The sequence below is a fragment of the Ursus arctos genome, unplaced genomic scaffold (genome assembly GCF_023065955.2).
Source record: "Ursus arctos isolate Adak ecotype North America unplaced genomic scaffold, UrsArc2.0 scaffold_3, whole genome shotgun sequence".
NCBI lineage: Eukaryota > Metazoa > Chordata > Mammalia > Carnivora > Ursidae > Ursus > Ursus arctos.
In genome coordinates this window covers 5,948,246-5,971,413 of record NW_026622985.1, presented here as the reverse complement: position 1 = coordinate 5,971,413, position 23,168 = coordinate 5,948,246, and the positions used below count along the sequence as shown (strand labels likewise).

General features: G+C 38.4%; 2 protein-coding genes across 2 annotated transcripts in view; one reads left to right on the top strand and one right to left on the bottom strand.

Moving 5' to 3' along the window:
* ZPBP (zona pellucida binding protein) overlaps positions 1-21,467 on the bottom strand; it is a 117,997-nt gene extending 96,530 nt beyond the window's left edge. Inside the window, exons 1-4 of the mRNA XM_026501852.4 lie at positions 21,335-21,467; positions 19,395-19,475; positions 9,032-9,157; positions 783-932 (exon numbers count right to left, since the gene is read on the bottom strand). Of these exons, the coding sequence (XP_026357637.1) occupies positions 783-932; positions 9,032-9,157; positions 19,395-19,475; positions 21,335-21,467 (490 nt within the window). The remainder of the gene's footprint in view (positions 1-782; positions 933-9,031; positions 9,158-19,394; positions 19,476-21,334) is intronic.
* A 75-nt stretch (positions 21,468-21,542) lies between these two features.
* Positions 21,543-23,168, top strand: part of SPMIP7 (sperm microtubule inner protein 7) — a 71,025-nt gene continuing 69,399 nt past the window's right edge. Inside the window, exon 1 of the mRNA XM_026501842.3 lies at positions 21,543-22,435. The gene's annotated coding sequence lies outside the window, so the exon portion shown is untranslated. The remainder of the gene's footprint in view (positions 22,436-23,168) is intronic.

Sequence of the window (23,168 nt, the reverse complement as noted above, 5' to 3'; positions counted from 1 at the left end):
GAGGCCTCCTGCACTCCCTGGCATGTGGCCCCTACTCCATCCTCAAAGAAGACCACTGAGACCTCTCCTTCTACCATGACGTGTCCTTTATCTGCCACTGACCCTCGCATCTCCTCTTATAAAGACCCTGTGATTACACTGGGCCTACTCAGCTTCCTCAGGATAATCTCCTCTTGTTGAGATCCTTAGCTTATTGCTATGTGCAGAGAGAGTCCCTTCTACCATCGTGAGATAGCACATTGACAAGTGCTGGAGATCACACATGTGCATAGGGGAGGGCCACTACCCGCTCTGCCACACGTGGGCCTCCCTGGTGAGAGGGAACTTACAAGCCACCTTTGCTCAGGCTGTTCTCCTGGCCACTCCATTATCTGCCCAGCTCTCCCAAGCTCAAACTCCCAGAGATCAAACTGCTTTTAGAAAAGGATTTTACAGTGACATTTCATGCTCCTGTCTGGGGGGAGGGCAGTGTGCCATCAAGCGTGAACTCAGAATTTAAAAGCTGTACAGGCTATAATATTATAATAATTTGAAAACATGATTTACTTAACCCCCATTTTCATTCATCAGCTTAAACTTATGTGTTCCTGTCAACTTTCCCCTGAAAAACCAAGATCCGGCTTCACCACTAACATTTTACAGAGTAATTTGTAAAACACAGGCAAGTAGGAATTTTTCTTTAAAGACTAAAAATGACAAAGTGCCTTTAAGACAAACCTAAAGATACTTAAATATTTGAAAACATGAAGAAATGTTAAAATACAACTAAATGTACTTCTTACCATATATAACATATTTTAGTTGAAGATTTTTAACAATTTCTTCCACAGTCGGTTTATACTCCAGGAAACATGTGTACACTCCACTCATGCTCTCCTCAAAGTTCTGGAATATAAGGCTTCCTGTGGATGTTACTTGTGCAGTGCTGTTCTCTAATAAAGGAATAAGATACAGTCTTTAGCTGCTTAAATGACATGACGCTGAGATAAAATGACAAAATATTTTCTGAACAGAGCAAAACCATCAAAATTTACCTACAGAATCACTGAAAGGAGCTGGGGGCATAACTAGTCATTGTGTCTGGTGTTTGTTGACAGCAGGTGCCAGGATGACCTTCTAAGTGTCTGATTTTTACTAACCAGGTTCGCCGTGTGGCTGCCTAAGCAGTAAGAGACTAGCAATTACATGTACTTAATGCACTCCTGATCTCCTTGCATTGATGTGGGCACTATCAGATATTCATATATGAATGAAAACAGTAGATATCTGCATACACCATAAAGTAATTATGTATATGTGTATTTTATGGATAAGTTCGGCCTCCTGTAAGCTTACAAACTACAAACTACAGGTGAAAGGGAGGAATACACCCAGAACAAAGGCTAACCCAAGATTATTACTAACAAATACGTACTTCTAGTCATTACACATGATAGCAGGCAAAGGCTGGGTTACAACCTTAAGGGCTGCTCAAGAAAGAAAATAGAAGATCGAATCACCCAAGCACAGAGCTGCAGCGTTGAGAGTTAGGACTGGATGTAAGAGCCCCTTTGACTTCCACGTGCTTCATTACTTCGGCATCACAATGGGAGAAAGCTATGCTGTGTAATGGGAAAAGAGTGTGATGTAGAGGCTTCGGACGTGGGTTTTAGATCTGCCCTTCTTTCTCATGAACTGTGTAACCCTTGGGTAATCCCTTAATCTTTCTGAAGTTCAGTTCCTTCAATTATGAAACAAAGAATCATAATACATGACAGTATACCTCACAGGATTGTTTTCCCGTGACAAATAACAACAACTGTTAAAGTACAAAGCTACAAATCCTTAGGTAATTCAAATTGTCATTTTGAAAGTTCATAACCAGTTTTGCATTTGAAAATCATTATATTAAAACTCACCCAATAATTTAATATGCCATTCATTAGAATGAAAAGTATTATCCTAGCAAATGCTTATCCTTTCTACTTTAAGTAAATAACTTATTATAAATTTCAAGTTGAGATTCAGAATAAATTTATTTCTTCAAAATAAGACAAAAGATTAATGTTCTTAGTGAGGAAATTTTCATTATTAATTTGCTCAATAAAAATGTGCTGGGTGTGTAGTACATGCAAAGCTCTACTTCAGATATTGAAGGAGAAATGGATAGATGGATATTTCTCCCTCAAGGATTTTACATAGAGTATTATGCCTTAAAAATTCTCATTTCCATATCCTGGAGGAAGCTGAAAAAAGGATTATAAATTGGGACTATGTTTGTACTGCAATCCCTATTTCTTCATGAATATGTTTTGATGACAGATTACATATTTATCATAACATGTTTCTTTTCTAAAACAGATTAACAAGTTTTCAAGTGTTTGCTCTATATTTCAGCAGAGACAAATACTTGATAGTAAATATAATAAAAGGTGCCCATATAAGTCAGTCAAAGAAAAGAAATTCCATATGACTTCACTCATATGTGGAATTTAAGAAACAAATGAGCATAAGAAAAAGGAGGGGGGAGAGAGAGAATGACAGAGAGGAAGGGAGAGAAAGAGGCAAACCAAGAAAGAGACTCTCAACTCTAGAGAACAAATTGATGGAACAGAGGTAGGTGGGGGGCTGGATGAAATGGGTGAGGGATTAAGGAGTGCACTTGCAATGAGCACTGGGTGTTGTATGGAAGTGTTGAATCACTAAATTGTACACCCGAAACTAATACTACATAGTATGTTAACTAACTGGAATTTAAATAAAAACTTTAAAAAAATAAAGAAGAGTTAATACCTGTTCTTCTCAAACTATAAAGAAAAAAAAGTGCCCAAGATTTTAAATATCATGTTGTCAATGAGGGTATGCATTCTTGGCAATCATTTGTAATGAAATTTTCCCAATCCAGAAGTATCATTAATACATATTTGAATGCCTACTACAATGTTAAATATTAGGACAGCCAGAAAAACAAGTAGCATATGGTCCATAAGAAAACACCCTCTCACCTTAGTTTTTAAAAATTAAAAGTGGTACACTTGAAAAGATACCCAGAGGATTTCATAGCCAACAGAAAAAGCTACTCTATAACACCACTCAAAAAATGACTTTTAAGTAACTAAATCTGAATGGGAATTTCATGATGCCAAGGGACATTACTGTAACAACTCACACAATAGCATACAGTCAATGAATAATTGAATTAGGCAGTACTTCTTTCTCTACAACTTAGCTTGATCATCTAAAATTCAGAGTTGGACTAGACTGCCAGAAGTCCATGTCTTAGAGCTCTAAAATTACATGGCAAAATCTAAGCACAATTTCATTACAACTTATTATTTTTAAAAATAGGTTTATACTTTTGGTTTCTTCTCAGATATGGAAACTGACTATGAGAACGTCAATCCCACTATCACAGTAAGGAAAAGGACAAACTGTCAATTTACAACTCTTCTTGAACCTATCAAAAGATTACAGTGGGAAGGCAACCAACAAACCTGAAACCTGGGGATAGACAGTGACCTATAAATAGAACAAGGATCCAAGCATTTAAGAAGACTCAGCTAAAAGTCTGCAGTGAATTGCTAAAAGCCAAGTGTCAACCAGTATGAACATGTGAAGCTTCGGAGGACTATAGATATTCGAGTGGGGGTTTTATACCCTGTTATAGTCTCTACCTTCAGCAACAACTGAATGATCAAATGGAAGGTGAGGGGAATCCTGAGCAAGACTCCCATTGGGTTATGGCTAGAGGAAGAGCCCAGAAACCCTGCCAAAAGTCTGCCCACACCCATTTCCCCCACTTCCTGGTAAGGAACAATGCTTTCATCTACAGAGAGAGAAGGAACAAAAATATTCACCTGGGGCACTGTGGAAACTCGGTACCACTAGAGAAAGAAACAGGAAGGAAAAAAAAGAGCCTCATCCTTGAGGAAAAGTCAGCAAGAAGTAGTAGGCCAACTAGTACAAAAGCCAAGGAAAGATTAGACATTAGGGAAAAATAACTTCTCATGAACCAGCGGACACCTAAAACATTTTAAAAGTTATCTGAAGCTTTCAATAACCACCATAACAATCAATATTAAAACCAGACAAATTCTTGACTAGATTAACACAAACTCGTAATACTAAAGACATAACACTATTTTAAAAAATATTTATTTGAGGGAGAGAGAGAGAGTGAGAGAGAATACACGAGCAGGGGCAGAGGGAGAGGGAGAAGCAGACTCCCCTACTGAGCAGGGAGCCTGATGTGGGGCTCGATCCCAGGACCCTGGGATCATGACCCTGAGCCGAAGGTAGACACTTAACCAACTGAGCCACCCAGGCGCCCTGACATAACACTATTTTTTAAAAGGTGTTGATCTCAAAACATGAAAATACTTACCTACTGTCTTATTCAAGATGTCCCATTAACAAAAAATTAGAAGGCATGTGGAAAAGAAAGAAATGACACATTTCCAAAATACCAAGCAATATATAGAGGCAGACTCTTAAATGACACAGATATCAAAAATATTAGACAGTTAATTTAGAATAACAATGACAAATGTACCAAAAAATTTAATGGAAAACATAGATAATATGCAAGACTAGATAGGAGATTTCAGCAGAGACTGACACTTTAAGAAATAATTAAACGAAAATGCTAGAACTAATAGCAAAACAAAGTGAACAACAACACCCCCCCGAAAAAAAAACCCCATAATAACACGGATGAAGTACTCACTCCATGGGCTTGTAAAAAGCTTGACACAACTAAGGAAAGAATTGATGAACTTGAAGACAGGTCAAAAGAAACAACCAACCTGAATCACAAAGAGAAAAAATAAAACACTGCCACCACCACCAAGAAGAAAGAATCCAAGAGTTGTGGAACAATATCAAACAGTGTTACATCTGTGTGACTAAAATCTCAGGAGAGGATGGATAGCATGAGACAGAATAAATATTTGAAGATAAAATGGCTAAGAATTTTCAAAATTAATGGCAAATACCAAATGAAATGTCCAAGAAGTTTAGAGGATACTAAGCAGAATAAATATAAAAAACAAAAAAGAGGTATATAATATTCAAATCACTGAAAATGAAAGGCAAAGAAAAAATCTTGAAGTCCGTTAGAAAAAATGGCACAATGTCCACAGAGGGACTGGCATAAGATTACAGCAGACTTCTCATTAGAAACCATGCAAGGAAAAAGAATACAGAAGGGCATCTTTAGAATGTTGAAAGAAAAAAACTGTCAATCCAGAATTCACAACCAGCACAAGATAAGCAAACTTAACCCAAATCTTACAGAAGAAAGAAAATAATAAAAAACAAAAACAGAGACCAATGAAATTGAAAACAAAAAATAACAGAGAAAAATATTTCAGACCTAGAGCTGGTCCTTTGAAAAGACTGGTAAAATTGTTAAACATGTATCCAGAGAGACCAAAATGAAAGGGAAAAGATAAAGCCAATATCAATGTGGAATGGGGCACATTATGCAGATCCTGAATATACTAAAGGAAGTCTCACAAACTACTTCATGCACACAAATTCAGCAAGTTGAAAGAAGACTCTAAACTGGACAAATTCTTTAAAAGACACAAAATACAAAAACTCACAAAATGGTGAGAAGGGAAAATCCTATTCCTACCTCCTTTAGGTTACACCTGTGAACTCTGAAGCCAGACTTCGAAGGCACATGACTTCAGGTAAGTACCTCCTTCTCTCAGTGCCTCTGTTTTTTCACATATGAAATGGAGGAAATGATTGTACATACTGAAAAGGGCTGTCCAAAAAATTAAATAACTAGTATGTGTATGTGTGTTTAGGTACAAATACATAAAGAAAAGCTAGGGAATAATACTGTAAAAGGTCAGGGCACTGTTTACCTCACAGGGGTTTGGGGAAAGAATTTTAAGCAATTTTTAAATCTTTGGGGAAAGATTTTTTTTTTTTTTTAAAGATTTTATTTATTTGACAGAGATAGAGACAGCCAGCGAGAGAGGGAACACAAGCAGGGGGAGTGGGAGAGGAAGAAGCAGGCTCATAGCAGAGGAGCCTGATGTGGGGCTCGATCCCATAACGCCGGGATCACGCCCTGAGCCGAAGGCAGACGCTTAACCACTGTGCCACCCAGGCGCCCCTAGATTTTTACCCTAGTAGTTACAGGGTAAAATTCAAGAGATGTGCATATATGTGTTTATATATGTTCAGAAAAGTGGGAAAGTCCACACACCAGAACCAGTTAATTCATCAGAATGGAAGGAGGGCTGGAGTAAGAGATACAGATATTTGTGCGAAAAATGTACTACGTTTGTAAATAAAAAATATTAAAAGAGGGGTGCCTGGGTGGCTCAGCTGGTTGAGCATCTGACTCTTGGTTTCGGCTCAGGTCATGACCTCAGGGTCATGGTATTGAGCTCTGTGCCGGGCTACATGCTGAGCATAGAGCCTGCTTGGGATTCTCTCTCTCCTCCCTCTGCCCCTCCCCTGCTCCTATGCTCACTCCTGCTGTATGAGAAGAAAGAAAGAAAGAAAGAAAGAAAGAAAGAAAGAAAGAAAGAAAGAAAGAAAGAAAGAAGAAAGAAAGAAAGAAAGAAAGAAAGAAAGAAAGAAAGAAAGAAGGAAAGAAAGAGAGGGAGGGAAATGGGGGGGAGTGTGGGCTGAGAGAGAGAGAAGATGGAGAGAGGGAAGGAGAGAGACCAAATCTAAGATTGGTCCCCTATATTTTACAACCCATCTAAACAATCTGAATATTTCTCCTGAGGAGAACGTGCAAGTAATTACATAACTACATGATTTCTTTTGTTCAATTCTAGGGAAACTAACTTTGGAATATTCATAAAAAGATAACTAAGTACAGCGCATTTAATCTAGAGTCCAAAGAGATTTTCTACTTCTTAAGCTTTACGAAAATTAGACAACATTTCCAGTTCTTTCTGAAATCATAATGATAGTACAACAAATGAGCTTTAAAACTGGTAGACAGTGAATTATGATGCGATCATGTACTGCAACCTAAAATACCATCATGATGCCAGATTACCAGAATTTCCTGAGAATAGTTTTTATAAATAAACACTATTGATATGATTTTATTATAACTACATTGCTGAACACCCACTGTCCATTATGAAAGTGAGTAAAATAAATTATTGCCCCTAGTTGAAGGACTCAAAATTCAATCATATACTATACTTTGCAAGATAAACTACAAGACTGGCATGGCATCTTAGAGAAGAAAACGTTTCAGATTTCAATCTCCATATCAAAGGAGTAACATTTGTTACAATAAAACAATTCAGTACTTAAAAGCTTCTGTTTTTGAACTTACAGAGTTTTAACACCAAATGTAAAATATATTTAACATACATGTTTGCATGACATTATGTGCATTATAGAGCACTAAAAATAAAATCCGATTACATTTTCCGTACTGGATGTTTTTATAGCTGGTCCATTTCCTGGATTTATATTAAGTGCACAATCTCTTAGGATTTCTGTTACTGATCTCTGCTAATTCCCTCCTCCTGCATTACTACAGTCAGGCAAAGATATTAGGTATGATCTTTGCATTTCCCACAAAGCCTAGGGCAATGGCAACTACCAAGCAGTCACTCACTAATTAAGAGCTGAGTAATACATTATGAATGACCACCTCACCCGAAGAGAGGAGCACCTCTTTAAACTTTCAGCTACTTTGGAATCAGCATAAATATTATACAAATATATAGCTGAGATCATTCAAGTATATAAAAATGTGAATTAACATATTACAAAATAAATATTTCCAACGAACGTTTCCTCAGAAAGTGTTGGTATGAAATACTGCTTTCCCCCAACAACATAACAAAATAAACCTGTAGGTTTTTGTCCACAGGCACTCTCTCGAAATACCAATAGGATAGAAAGAAAGAAAGAAAGAAAGAAAGAAAGAAAGAAAGAAAGAAAGAAAGAAAGAAGAAAGAAAGAAAGAAAGAAAGAAAGAGAAGGAAGGAAGGAAGGAAGGAAGGAAGGAAGGAAGGAAGGAAGGAAGGAAGGAAGGAAATGTGAATAGAGCGATAAAGAAAACTTCCTCAGAAAGGATGCAAAAATAATTAGGTGTTTCATTGAACAGATCTTTAGGATGAAAATTCATTAAGCTGGATATTTATTGAGGCTGAAAACAAGAACAGCTAAGCTATATATTTTTTAAACTACAATGCAAAAACAAATCAGCTTTTAGCAAATGAAAAATTAGAATAAAAGTAAGATATGCATTTCAAAACAACAAAAGAAGTTGAATAGAGAAAATGTTGATCACATCAGTCATACCAATAGTAATCTCTATGTGGAAAAAGTATTTTCGTGAGAATAAGATCTTGTTTTCTCAAAATTTGTTGAAAACTATAAGGCTACCATTCAGATGGGTTTTAAGTCTACCTTCTCTGGATGAGTACCTGAGTACTAAGTTCTTCTTTTGTAAGCACAGCACCAATAATATATTAATACACAATCACCATCAAACCATGCAGCATATCTAAAAGCATGTTTTTAAATACTAAAATACTCAATGTTAAATTTAGTCTTTTTTTCCCTTAATGAATAATAATATTTAATTCAAGTATCATCCACATTGGTATGGATTTTAGTCACAAAGAAATATAAGACCAAAAAACGTAAAACTCTAACTACTAATAAAATCCCAAGTTGTCCTAATGTGGCACTGTAGAAAAACAAACAAAATCATATTTGTAAATCTGTAGTTCAAAGGGCTCATTAGTATTTTTAACAAAAACCAGAATAATATCTGCTTCTTCATATGCACTTGACTAAGAAAAGTCTGACTGAGGTTACCAAAATAACTTTATGAACTTTAAAAAAAAGTCACATTTTTGTGGAATATAGCTGCCTAGAGAATGCTACACACACACTGTGAAACTCTCACTACAAAGGGAAATCACAGGGAAAAAAAAAAGAAAACTTGAGAAAACGGATACATATATAAGAGATACAAATATTCTCTTTGTTCTGCATATATTTCAGACATATTAATGTAATTATGATAATTGTACAAAAAGCCTACCTGAAATAATTTTTCCTCTTGGCCCATGCCATTGGAATGACGGATCTATCATTTCCGAATTTCGCAGTCGTGGCGTTACACATAACACGTGTGGACTCTTTTGATGAAGCATAACATATACTTTCACTGAAAATACAATATTAAAATGTTCCAATAATATTTTATATTCTTTCATGCTCTATATTGCCTCACATTTTTGTAGTTCGGGCTGCAAGTTTTCATAACTTTGGGTTATTGCAATTACTTGCTAATAACTAAATTTCTTCATATTCCATTAATAACCCTCAAAAATATTTGGGGGTGTGTGTGTCTCTCAATCTGAAAATAATGCATTGATCTTTTATGAAGAGTTCACCTTACTAACTTATTTTATTCTCAGAATATTATTTTAATTACAAAGAATTAAGACAATTATAAATTATTAAGACTTTATCTTAGTTTTGCAAAGATACCAAACCTGAAAGGAATCAATAAAATTGTTTAGATTAGAGGAATAATAGATTATTCACAATGATGTGACACAAAGTACTGAACTTAAAAATTATGTGATTAAAAAGTCAATAAATACATGCTATGATTTTAATTACTAAGCATTTTTCCCACTTTGCTTTATTTTTTTAAAGATTTGTTTATTTATTTGAAAGAGCGAGCATGAGTGGGGGGGGGGGCAGGGGAGGAACAGAGAGCCCCTGATGGGGCTAAATACCAGAGTCCTGGGATCATGACCCGAGCCAACGACAGATGCTTAATAGACTGAGCCACCCAGGTGTCCCTCCTACTTTGCTTCAAAATTTAAAGAATACTGGTCATTAAACAAGCAAAAATAGTATTCTTTAGGAGATATAAAAGGAATACAGTAAAGATTCAATTATCTTGAATTTACTCATAAGTAGGCTTTTAGAAAAGGTTCCAGTAACTCCTCAATAATTGCATGCTGACCCCTCACTGATTCACCAAATGCAGAGATTTTTGTGATCCAGGAAAATAAAAAGTGTACTTAAGAATCAAAATATTTCTTAAAGAGACTGTCTCTCAAATTTCACCATACAGCATGCTGTTTACTGAATGTAGCTTTTAGATAGGTACTCTTTCATAGGCCAAGAACGTTCCCCTGTATTCTTGGTTATTTGTTTTTATCATTAACTGGTGTTGAATTTTAACACTTTTTTTCTTATACTGAATGAGGTAATCATTTTTTTTCTTGAATATTTTAATGTAATGTTTGATAATACTATTGCTTTCCTAGAATTGCTTTCCTGAAATAATTCTAAAAGACCATGCTCTTTTATTTAAATATTGCTAGATTTAGGGGGTGCCTGGGTGGCTCAGTCGGTTAAGTCATTTTGGCTCAGGTCATGATCTCAAGAGTCATGAGATCAAGCCCCACATGGGGCTTCCACTCAGTGGGGAGTCTGCTTGAGATTCTCTCCCTCTGCCCTTCCCCCCTCTAATGTACTCTCTCTCCCTCTGCCTCTCAAATAAATAAATAAATCTTTAAAAAAAAAAAAACAAATAAATAAATACAGTTAGATTCAACTTGCAAATATTATTCTTGGGATACTTATACCTGTATTCAGAAATACAACTGTGTATAATTTTTACACTATCTTTTGTCCTTTTCCAATTTCAGTATCAAAGTTATTTAGAATTTAATATTACTAAGGAAGGTATCTAAAGTTGTAATAGCCACATAAAATGAACTGGGCAGAATTTCTTCTGTAAATTTTCTCTGAAAGACTATGGAAAGTATCTTTTGTCCTTGGAAAACTGTTTAGCCTGGTACATTTTTTTTTTTTTTTTTGGCAATGGGAAAAGTTGGAAAACAAATTTTTCATTACCAATCAGGAGAACGTAATTATTAGTCTAACAAGTAACTTAATCAAGTCAGTTTTAAAAATTTATATTTTACTAGAGTTGTTCATTTAAAGTTTGTTGGCATAAAATTATTCAAAATATTAAGTTATAATTTATAAAGTTCAGTATACCTTTATTTACTCAGAACATTTTTTGTACTTCTGTTATTCATGAAACATTTGTCAAAAGGTCATCTACTAACTGTTCCAAAGACGGCTTTTGGTTCCCTTAAACCTATTGTTCTTCTCTGGTCTCTTTCATTAATTCCTCCTTTTCTTTCTTTCCTCCTCGCCTCAGTTAATTTCTGCTTCTTTTTTCTAACTTCTTGGGTATGCTTGTCGCTCCTCAGCATGACTTACTGGCGCTTCTGGGCTTGATCTTTTACATCTCTCATTACACCTCTTCTCACACCATTCGCCCTCAGCATGCCAAACTACTCAGACCACCCTACAGCAGCAGCGCACTGAACCACTCCTCTGTGGTTTTACTCAGGGAGGTATCTAAATGCCTCCTCATCTGTGGAAACTCAACACAGGTATATCCTTCCTGCTTTGCCCTTCCTCTAGCCTCCACTAACCTCTGTACATATTTAAATCAAAGAAAATATAACAGAACCCAGAAGTTTCCTAATACAAGATCAACATACAGAAGTAAATAATGCCCCTGTACACCAATAATAATGCATTAAACCATGTAATAAAAAAGAAGATAACATTTAGACAACAATAAACAGAAGTTAATCGATAATCAAACAAGGCCGCTGTGGGGAATATGCTCAGATTTCAGCAAAAGATACACAGTTAGACCATAATGCCATAATCATGGGGGTGTACACTATAATTTTAAAGATGCCAGTTCATCCTCATTTTGATGTATACAATTAATATAGGTAAAAGTAAACTCCCGGAACAGTCTTTTTTTTTTTTTTTTTTTTTGGTAGTTCATGTTTATTTTCTTCTTGAAGCATACTTGATAATGTCACATCAGTTTCGGGTGCACAACATTATGATTCAACCAGTCTCTACACTATGCTGTGCTCATCACAAGCATTGCTATCATCCATCACCATACAATGCTTTTACAATACCACTGACTATATTCCCTGTGTTGTGCCTTTCAACCCCATGACTCATTCACCCCATAACTGGAAGCCCGTATCTACTACTCCCCTTCACCCATTTTGCTCATTCCCCCCACGCTCCTCCCCTCTGGCACCCATCAGTTTGTTCTCTGTATTCATTATGGGCCTATTTTATAATTTAGGCTTAAAGTTGTAGTTTTCAAACAAAAGCTGTGATATCAGTGAAAATGTCAGAGTAAGGAACTCTAAAAATTATCTTCCTCATAAAGGTAATGCAAAAACTGGCAGAAATTGTCAGGATCAACATTTTCAGAACTCTGGAAATTAATCAAAGACTTGCAGCAACCTGTGAAAAACTTACTCAAGAGAAACAACTGATTCTTAGCATGATGGGCTGAGTTATGTCTCTCCCCAAATGTATATGTTTGAGCCCTAATCCCCGTACCTCAGAATGTGAACGTATTTGGACACAGAGTCTTTACAAAAGTAATCAGCTTAAGATGAGTCATTAATGTGAGCCCAAATCTAATGACCCGTGTCCTATGAAAGGGGAAAATCTGGACACATACAAATACAGAGGGTACGTGATGTGAAGAGGCATAGGATGAAGATGGCCACTCACAAGCCAAGGAAGAAGAATTGGAATAGACCCTTCCCTCACTGCCCTCAGGCAGAATCAACCCTGCCTCCATGATTGAACTTCTGGCCTCCAGAACTGGGAGACAATAAGTTTTGTTGTTAACCTACCCAGTCTATGGTAATTTGTTACAAGGGCCTGGTGGGCTCCTAACATTGCAAGTTTCCCCATTCCCATCTCCCCCCGCCTCCCCGCCCTGGTCTGCCTTAGCTCTGATAACCAACATGCCAATCACTGTAAGAACCAGCAGCCTGGCAGCCACTAGAGGGACAGACAGGGTTGAAGGGACTTCAATGCCTCCTTCCCAGAGAACTGTCATTATTTGACTTCTCTGGCAGTTTCCAGGAAGATACCACTCACAAGGCTGTCTTCACTTGATCTCACTCAGAGCACAATCACTGTACAAAACCTTTTCCCAAAGAGTATTTTTGAAAAATAACTAGGGGCTTTCATTTAACTTTGTAAATGCCTGATGCAGCGGGTTAACAGCTGGGGTAAACAGGCTAACCAAAACACTTAAGAGGAAAAGCTGGGAATGACAACTCCATAGGAGCTTTGCAAAGTTCTAACATATTCCTGGAAAATAGAAGGCCACATGCATGCACAGGGCAGGGCATATGCCCAAGACTGAGCATGCTTAGTCAAGACTGAGAACTTAAGTTCTTACCTCTGGCTGAAACTGATGCTCTACACAGCAGACAGTGAAGGAAAAAGTAGAGGTACCAACTGCCTAGCTAAATGTTTAGAGTGTACCACAACAACCACACAAAGACCCTCAGCAAAGACTAGGAGACTAACTAGTTCGAGGTGTCAATAAAACCTCCATCCAAAAATCACCCTAGGCTAACTGAGCAGAGACTTCAGTGGCTACATATGACAAACGACATATAAATTAAAGAATTAGTTCAGAAAAATCATTAAATGGACCAACAATAACAACAGACACTAATAAAATTCATACCTGATTTCCAAAGTTGCTACATTAAATTACTTTAAAAGTCCAGTTTTCAACCAAAAATATGAAACACACAAAAAACCAAGGAACTATTGTCATAAGTAGGGAAAAAAAAACAATAGAAATTGTCTCTGAGGAAGCCCAAATTTTGTACTTACTGAACAAATATTTTATTTTATTTTATTTTTTTAAAGATTTTATTTATTTATTCGACAGAGATAGAGACAGCCAGCGAGAGAGGGAACACAAGCAGGGGGAGTGGGAGAGGAAGAAGCAGGCTCCTAGCGGAGGAGCCTGATGTGGGGCTTGATCCCACAACGCCGGGATCACATCCCACAACTCTGGGATCACGCCCTGAGCCGAAAGCAGACACTTAACCGCTGTGCCACCCAGGCGCCCCTGAACAAATATTTTAAATCAGTTACTTTTTTAATTTGAATTCAATTAGCCAACATATAGTAAGTATATCATTAGTCTCAGATGCAGCATTCAATAATTTATCAGTTGCATATAACACCCAATGCTCGTCACACCATGTGCCCTTCTTAATGCCTATCACCCAATTATCCCATTCCTCCACCCACCTCCCCTCCAGCAACTCTGTTTGTTTCTTAGAGTTAAGAGTCTCTCATGGTTTCTCCCTGATGACTTCCTCTTCAGTTTTCCCCCCCTTATTCTATGATTCTCTGTGCTGTTTCTTATGTTCCACATATGAGCGGAAACCATATAATTGTCTTTCTCTGACTGGCATATTTCACTTAATATAATCCCCTCCAGTTCTATCCATGTCAATGCAAATGTTGGGTATTCATCTGTTCTGATGGCTGAGTAATATCCCATTGTACATATAAACCACATCTTCTTTATCCATTCATCTGTTCAGGGACATCTCGGATCCTTCCACAGTTTGGCTATCATGGACATTGCTGCTATGAACATTGGGGTTCATGTGCTCCTTCTTTTCACTACATCTGTATCTTAGGGGTAAATACCCAGTAGTGCAATTGCTGGGTCATAGAGTAGCTCTATCTGTACCAGCTTGCATTCCCACCAACAGTGTAAGAGGGTTCTCCTGTCTCCACATCCTCGTCAACATTTGTTGTTTCTTGTCTTGTTAATTTTAGCCATTCTTACTGGTGTGAGGTGGTATCTCATTGTGGTTTTGATTTGTATTTCCCTGATGCCAAGTGATGTGGAGCATTTTTTCACTTGTCTGGTGGCCATTTGTATGTCTTTGGAGAAATGTCTGTTCATGTCTTCTGCGCATTTCTTGACTGGATTATTTGATTTTGGGGTGTTGAGTTTGATAAGTTCTTTATAGATACCACCAACATTTTTCACAGAGCTGGAACAAATAATCCTAAAATTTGTATGGAACCAGAAAAGACCCCAAATAGCCAGACGAATGTTGAAAAGGAAAACTAAATCAGTTATTTTAAGTATGATCAAAGAACATTATGTCTAAAGTACTAAAAAATAAGTGTAAAAATGATTTCTCTCGAAAGAATATCATTTAAGAGATAGACATTATTAAAAAAAAAAAGAACCCAAAAAAAATTCTGCATTAAAAAGTACAATAACTGAATTGAAAAATTCACTATAAGAATCAAAAGCAGACCTGAGCAGGCAGAAAAAGGAATCAGCAAACCTCAAGATAGATCAATTTGGGATTATCCAGTCTAAGAAAGGGGAAAAAAAGGAAAATAAAGATAAATGAACAGTACCCAGAGACCTGTGGGAAACCATCAAGCACACCACTGTATACATAATACAAGTTCCATGGAAGGGTGGAGAGTAAAAGGGCACAAAGAATATTTGAAGAAATAATGATAAAACTTCCCCAAACTCATGAAAAGCATGAATCTACACATCAAAGAAGCTCAATGAACTCAAACAAGGATAGATTCAAAGAGATCCACACCTAGACACATCATAATCATCTGTTAAAGTCCAAAGAGACAGACTCTTGAAAGCAGCAAGAGAAGCAACTTGTTAGATACACATGATCCTCAAATTAGTAGCTTATTTCTCGTCAGAAACCATAATGAAAAACAAAGTCTGAATAGACCTAAAGCAAGTAAAGTGACTGAATTAATAATTAAAAATCTTTCTAGAAAGAAAAGCCCAGCACCAGGTGAATTCACTGGTGAATTTCACCAAACAGTAAAGTCGAATTAACAAAAACACTTCACAAACTCCTGGAAAATAAATAAATAAATAAATACATACATACATACATACATACAGAAAAGAAGGGAACATGTCCCAACTTGTTCTATGAAGCCACTATTACCCATAAACCAAAATCAGACAAAGACAACATGAGAAACTACAGAACAATTTCCCTTATGAATATAGACATAAAAATCCTCAGAATAGTAGCAGCCTATCCTGCAGCATGAAAAAGAATTATGCATCATAACCAACCAGGATTTATCCCAGGATTGCATGACTTCTTCAAAATACAAAAATCAGGGCGCCTGGGTGGCTCAGTCAGTTAAGTGTCTGCCTTCGGGCTCAGGTCATGATCCTAGGGTCCTGGGATCAAGTCCCACGTGAGGCTTCCTGCCCAGCAAGGGAGCCTGCTTCTCCCTCTTCCTGCTGCTCCCCCTGCTTTGCTCTCCTTGACAAATAAATTTTAAAAATCTTTAAAAAACACAAAAAACAAAATACAAAAGTCAATCAATGTAATACCAAATCATATTAATAAAACAAAGGACAGAAAACACACAATCATCTCTATGTATGCAGGAAACGGATTTGACAAAATCCAACAGCTTTTCACAATAAAAGTACTCAACAAACTAGGAACAGAAAGGACTTTCTCAATCTGATAAAATGCATCTACAAAAAACTCACAACTAAGGTCATATTTAATAGTGAAAGACTGAAACCTTTCCTCCTCTCTAAGAGAGGAAGACAAGGATATCTGTTATCATCAGTACTGAACTGAAGGTTCTGCTAGAGCAACTGGCAAGAAAAAAAACAAAAGATATCCAGATTGGAAAGGGAAAAATAAAACTATCTCTATTTGCAGGTGACATGATCTTATACTTAGAAAATCCTAAGAAATAACTCCCCCAACAGCTAAAAAAAAAAAGAGAGAGAGAGCTAATAAATGATTCAGGAAGATGACAGACTACAACAGCAATCTGAAAAATTCAATTGTATTTCTATATAATAGCAACAAACAATCCAAAACCTAAATAAAACCGTTCTATTTACAACAGCATCAAAAAGAATAAAATGTTTAGGAATAAACTAAACAAAAGTGGTGCAAGACTTGTACACTGAAAGCTATAAAACATCACTGAGGGGAATTAAAGAAGATCTAAGTAGATGGAAAGATACCCCAAGTTCATGAATTGAAAAAGTTAATATGGTTAAGTTGGTAGTACTCCCAGAACTGATTTACACTTCAGTACAATCCCTACTAAAATCCCAATGGACTTTTCTGCAGAAATGGACAATCTGATTCTAGTATTAATACGGAATTGCAAGTGACCCAGCATAGCCAAAACAATCTTGAGGAAAAATGAAACTGAAGGACTCATAAAACTTATTCTAAAGCAAGAGAAATCAAGACAGCATGGTACTGGCATAAAGATATAGAGATCAACGAAAAAGAATGCAGAGTCCAGAAAAAAAACCAAATATCTATGGCAAACTGCTTCTCAACAGGGTACCAAGAAAATTCAATAGGGAAAGAAAAGTATCTTGAACAATGGTGCTGGAACAACTGGATATCCACATGCAAAAGAATGAGGTTTGACCTCTATCTTGCATATTAATCCAAAATGGATCAAAGACCTAAACATAACAAGTAAACTATGAAATTCTTGTAAAAAATACAGGAATAAAACTTTGTTGAGTAGGCAATTGTTTCTGAGATACAACACCTAATTAGCATATTAGTACCAAAGAACAAGATGGAAATTAGACTTTATCAGTTTAAAATGTGTGCTTTAAAGGACACTATTAAAAAAGTGAAAACACATTTATTCATTTGTTTTGTTTCTTAAATTCCACATGAGTGAAATCATATGGTGTTTGTCTTTCTCTGACTTATTTCACTTAGCATAATACACTCTAGCTCCATCCATGTCGTTGCAAATGGTAAGACTTCATTCCTTTTATGGCTGAGTAATATTCCATTGTATACATATACCACATCTTTATCCTTTCATTAATTGATGGACATTTGGGCTGCTCTTACAAATGAATAAAGGAAAAAAAAATAAGGGAGACAAACCAAGAAACAGACTCCTGACTATAGAGAACAAACAGATGGTTATCAGAGGGGAGGTGGGTGGAAGGATGAGGGAAATAGGTGAAGGGGATAAAAGCACATTATCGTGTGTGATGAGCATTAAGTAATGTACAGAACTGCTGAATCACTATATTGTACACCTGAGACTAATATAACATTTCATGTTAACTATGCTAGAATTAAAATTTAGAAATTAAAAAAATTTTTCAGTGGAAACACAGTCCACAGAATTGGAGAAAATATTTGTAAATCAAATATCTAATAAGGGATTAATATCCAGAATGTATTAAAAATAACTTCCAACTCAATATTAATAAAACACTCAATTAAAAAATGGGTAAAGGACTTGAACAGATATTTCTGCACAGAAGATATCCAAACGTCCATTAAACACATAAAAATATCTTAGACATCATTAGACATTAGGGAAATGCAAATCAAAACCACTTGAAAATCCACTTGAAAATCCACTTCACACACACACACTTCACACACACTAGGATGGCTATAATCAAAAAAGATAAACAGTAACAAATGTTGGCAATGTATGAATCCTCATACATTGTTGTTGTTTTAAAATAATAAAGGCTTTTTAAAAAATAGTTTGGCAGTTCCTCAAAATGTTAAACATAGAGTTACCCTACGTTCTCGGTATATATTCAGGAGAATTGAAAATTTAGGTTCACACACAAACTTTTTCAGGAATGTTGGTAACAGCATTGTTCATAATAGCCAAACAGTGGAAACTACCCAAAAATCCAATAATTGATGGATACATAAAAAGTGGTATATCCATAAAATGGAATATTATTCAGCCACAAAATGGAATTATGTGCTGATACACTCTATGACATGAATAAATCCGAAAACACTATACTAAGTGAAAGAAGCCAAACGCAAAGCACCACAGCATGTATGATTCCACTTAAATAAAATGTCCACAATAGGGAAATTAATAGAGATAGAAAGTATATTAGTGGTTTCCAGGGGCTGGAAAACGATTGCTTAATGGGTATGGTGTTTCTTTTGGAGCTATCAAAATGCTGCAGTATTACATAGTGATCGTTGCAAAACCCTGTCAATGTACCAAAAACTACTGGAATGTACACTTCAAAGGAGGAATTTTAAGCATGCAAATTTACCTCAGAAACAAAACAAAACACCACAAAAAGTCTGGGCTGCTATGCCTCTCATATGACCACTGGAAAAGCTTATGAATCCAAAACCTTTATAATACAGATCTCATCCGAAAAAATTTTTTAGCATATTTGAACTGCATATGTTTAGTATTATGGCCAATAATTATAAAATAACAAGCAGAAACACTATAGACAACCGTAATTAGATAACTTCTACAAATAATTATTTTCACACATGTAAGCAGTTACAGCAAACAGAATCAGAGCTGGATGAATCAAACCATTCGGAAACAACTCTAATCCATTTCCATAGAAGGAAAAGGGTCTTAGGACGTCTGGGGAACATTAGCCTTTTGGACAAGACTGATAAAATTTAAACAAATGCTAAATACTTCTTTAAAAGTACTGAACATCTATTTATTAATACCTGGAAAATTTGATGATCCCACTATTTTCACCGTATCTTGGGTTAAGCGAAAACCTCTTGGTAATCGAATCAAATATCCAACTATCAAAAACAAAAAGAAATGATCAGCAATCTGCCTCATGAGAAATTCCAAGATATTCAAATAGTAGAATATCACTGCATATTTGATCTGGTTGAAGGAGGAACCATAAGCCAATCTCTTCCAACATTTGTCCTCTCCCCTTTGATTCCACTATCCCCCTTATACGCCAGTGAAATTAACCTATACACTACTTCCCCTACTGCATCTCATTTCAGGATTGTTTCCTACAACCACTTAGAATACTCTTTTTCAAAATCCAAATCCCCCCTCTTCAGGACCCAAATCACAAGTCCCTCTTCCTGCAAACCTTCTGTTTGTCCTTACCATTTCTCACATTTCCTTACTTCCATCATCAGCACCTCTTTTATGACAGTCTACATTGTATTTTATTATAGTTCTTTATGCATGTATATAATTTTTCATTAGATTATAAGCTCCATTGATAGCAGGATCCATTGATAGTAGGATCAATGTTTATGTCAACTTATCAAGAATCAGTACTAAGCATCTTGGCACATTAGACAAACAATATATTAACAGTTAAATACGATATATTCTGAGATTCTTCGGTCATAGTTGAATGAGCAAACGGACCTAAGAGTGTGCACAGACCACGCGGTTGAGGCAATATAAAAAACTGAATAAAGCATCCACCCAAAGAACATTTAAGAGAGAGGGAGGAGGGTGTATTGAAAGTCAGAAGACCACTTACTGGCCTTAGGAAAGTCACCTTAAACTCTAGGATTTTCTCATCTGCAAAATGAGACCACATTTCGGATTGACAGCGTTATTGTGAGGACTGAATGGAAAGTGGTACAAGCTGTAAAATGCTATATGAATATCAGTCTTTTCTATTCAGCGCTTATTGAATTAAGGTACTGCCTACTTACTCTAGGTCTTATATCCTCAGGTCTGATCTTGTGATTGGATCTAAAAATAGCACACGCCCCCCCCCCCCCAACTAGTATAAGACTATGGGCCATGGCCAAGAAGCATCCTGTCCTATAGGCTAATTAAAGGTTATCGGCTATCCCCTTAGAACAGCACCTTACGTGTCCTGATGCCTAGACTATGCATTCACTCCATTTTCCTTTCTCCTCCTTATCCTGTGCCTTCCTCTACAATCCTTCTACATTTACTTTCTTGGAGAAGCTGTCTCCCCATTTCTTCGATCCTTTGTACAATTTTTAGCATTTTGACCAAATCTCTTTTGAGTTTTATTATCCAATGCTGGGAGATACTTTATTTTTACAAAGTCTAACATTTGAGCACAAAATACCGCAGCCCGAACCTTCTCGGTTACACGACGGCAGCTGAAACCCTCCCTTCAGCGTGTGCTCACGCATATCTGAAACACGTTCGAAAACAGGATGGAACTCTTTGGGACACAAATGAAACAAATGGCGGCAGAAAAAGTTTCAACTTCACCTTCCCGGTCTTCCCTGCATTTTTATAACTAAGACCGACAGGTGGAGCTGCCGGACCCAGGACAGGACGAGCAGGGCGGTCCACAGGGTCCAAACCGCACCAAGAGGGAAGCCGGGCACGCCGCGTCCTGCGGAGCTGGCGGACCGACCGGGGACGGCGGGAGGGAGCGGAGGAGGGCGGTGATTCACAGCCAGGCTAACCGGACACCGCGCACGGAGGCTGTTCCCGGAGCTCTTCTGCCTGTGCGGCAACAATCTCTCCAGTCACCTGGCACCCCGCGCCAACGCAGGGTCCTCTGCGGGGTCCCCGCGAACACACACCCCTCCGGCCGGTACCGGCGCTTCTTCGGTTCGGCAGGCGTACGGGGAGGCCAGTCCCAGGAGGGAGGGGCGGCCCCGCGGAGCCCGTGGCAGCGGCGCCGACGCCTCACCTGACGGGGACGCCCGCGCCACGAAGGCGGAGAGCAGGAGGATGACCGCGGCCCGGGTGAGCGGGGAGCCCGCGGCCGGGGCCCGCCGCCAGCTCCGCCGCCGCCGCCGCCGGCCGGGGGCCGAGGCCTCCATCCAATCGCCGCCGCCGCCTGCCGACCGTCGGCGCAGAAGGTCGTTAGGGGGCGCGCGCCCACCTGCCCGCCGGAAGTCGGCGGGCAGTGGACCGGAAGGACGGGCCGCCACTTCCGCCAGGGCGGGGGCGAGGCATGGCTGTCTGTTCCGTGGACCGCGTCACTCGACGCCACCCAAGGGCTGCAGTGCTGCCCTCCGTGCCGATCCATGACCGGGCCTTCGGTACCGGGCGCCGCTCAGGGAGCCCTGCCGAAGCTCTGGTGGGGGAGAAGAATCGCGGACCCCACAGCGCGTGCCTTTCCCTTTGAGTGCGCGGTCGTGGGCCGAGGGAGGCCGTTTCCGGAGCTGGCCGACCGAGCTTCACCATCGGGGGCCAACCCCGAACAGTAGGCAGTGGGAACTGAGTGCGTGAGCGCAGGGTCCCGGCCTCGTGGGGTTGCTGGCCCCTGACGTCACCTGCCCCTACTTCATGGATGGGTAGCACCTGAGTGGGGGGTAGATGCGCGCACACCAGTGTGACTGAAAGTAAGACCTGTAGCCCCGGAGAGAAGCTCAGTGGGCAGAATAGAGGAGGTTGACTTGTGTGCAACATTCGGCTAGGAAGATTGTCTTTTCTACGTAAGTTCGAGAAGTAAATAAAGACACCTGTCAGCATTTATAGCCGGAACGTGTAAAAGAGGATCATGCCTCTGCTGCTCTGCAGCGGAAGGATGTACTTGACGGGAACTGGGCCACGACACAAACACATCTTACACAGTTAAGGCAAATGCATTGAAGAATGGAGCGTGAGCAGCTGAGTACAGAATGCCTCACAAAGACGTGCATTGTTACCTTCACTAGGAAGAAATGAGTGATCCGTCGCTGGATGTGCTGTGTTCTAGAAGAGGGATTTAGAATGGACAGCCTAACCGCCTGATTCAGCCTCCTCACTTCTTTGGTTGTGTATCTCGAAGGGCGAATGCCTTCAGGTGTGTGCTGATTACAGCTGTCACCGCCCGTTGCTGCCTTACAGCTAGCCTGATTTCCATGTTCTGTGTTTGACTCTTTGAAGCTAGGATCTTGTCTGTTTTGTCACCATTTTAACCTCAACTCCAGGATAGTTCCTAGCATACAGTATGCATTCAAATCTTCATAAATTTTAAAAAGAAGGAAGGAAGGAGGAAAAAAGGGAGGAAGGAAACAATGAGCAGAAGGGGAAAAGGGCTCTTTCTGTACCAGGACCAGGACTTCCTTGAGTTTTCCGGCTATTTTCATGCATGTGTTAGCTGCTTGGTAAACTGTATACAGTACGGTTTATTCCACTGAGTAGATTTACATCTTTAGAAATTCTTTCTAATCTAAATAAGGTGTGAGTTAAATTTACTGTGCTGGAGGGGCACTTTGGTGGCACAGTAGGTTAAGCCTCCAGCTCTTGGTTTCGGCTCAGGTCATGATCTGAGTCTTGGGATCAGTCCCTGGCAGGGAGATTGATGGAGTCTGCTTGAGATTTTCCCTCTCCCTCTGTGCCTTTTGTCTCTTTCTCTCAAATAAATAAAATCTTTTAAAAAATTTTTACTGTGCTTGAGCATGTTTTAGTATGATTTAGAACTAGCCAGTATTTTGGTCAAGACCTTGCAGTTCTTTGAGCACATCAAATAAATATATATTTTACTGAATAGTGCACAATCACTATGTCTAGGTATACACCCTGCTAAAGCTCCT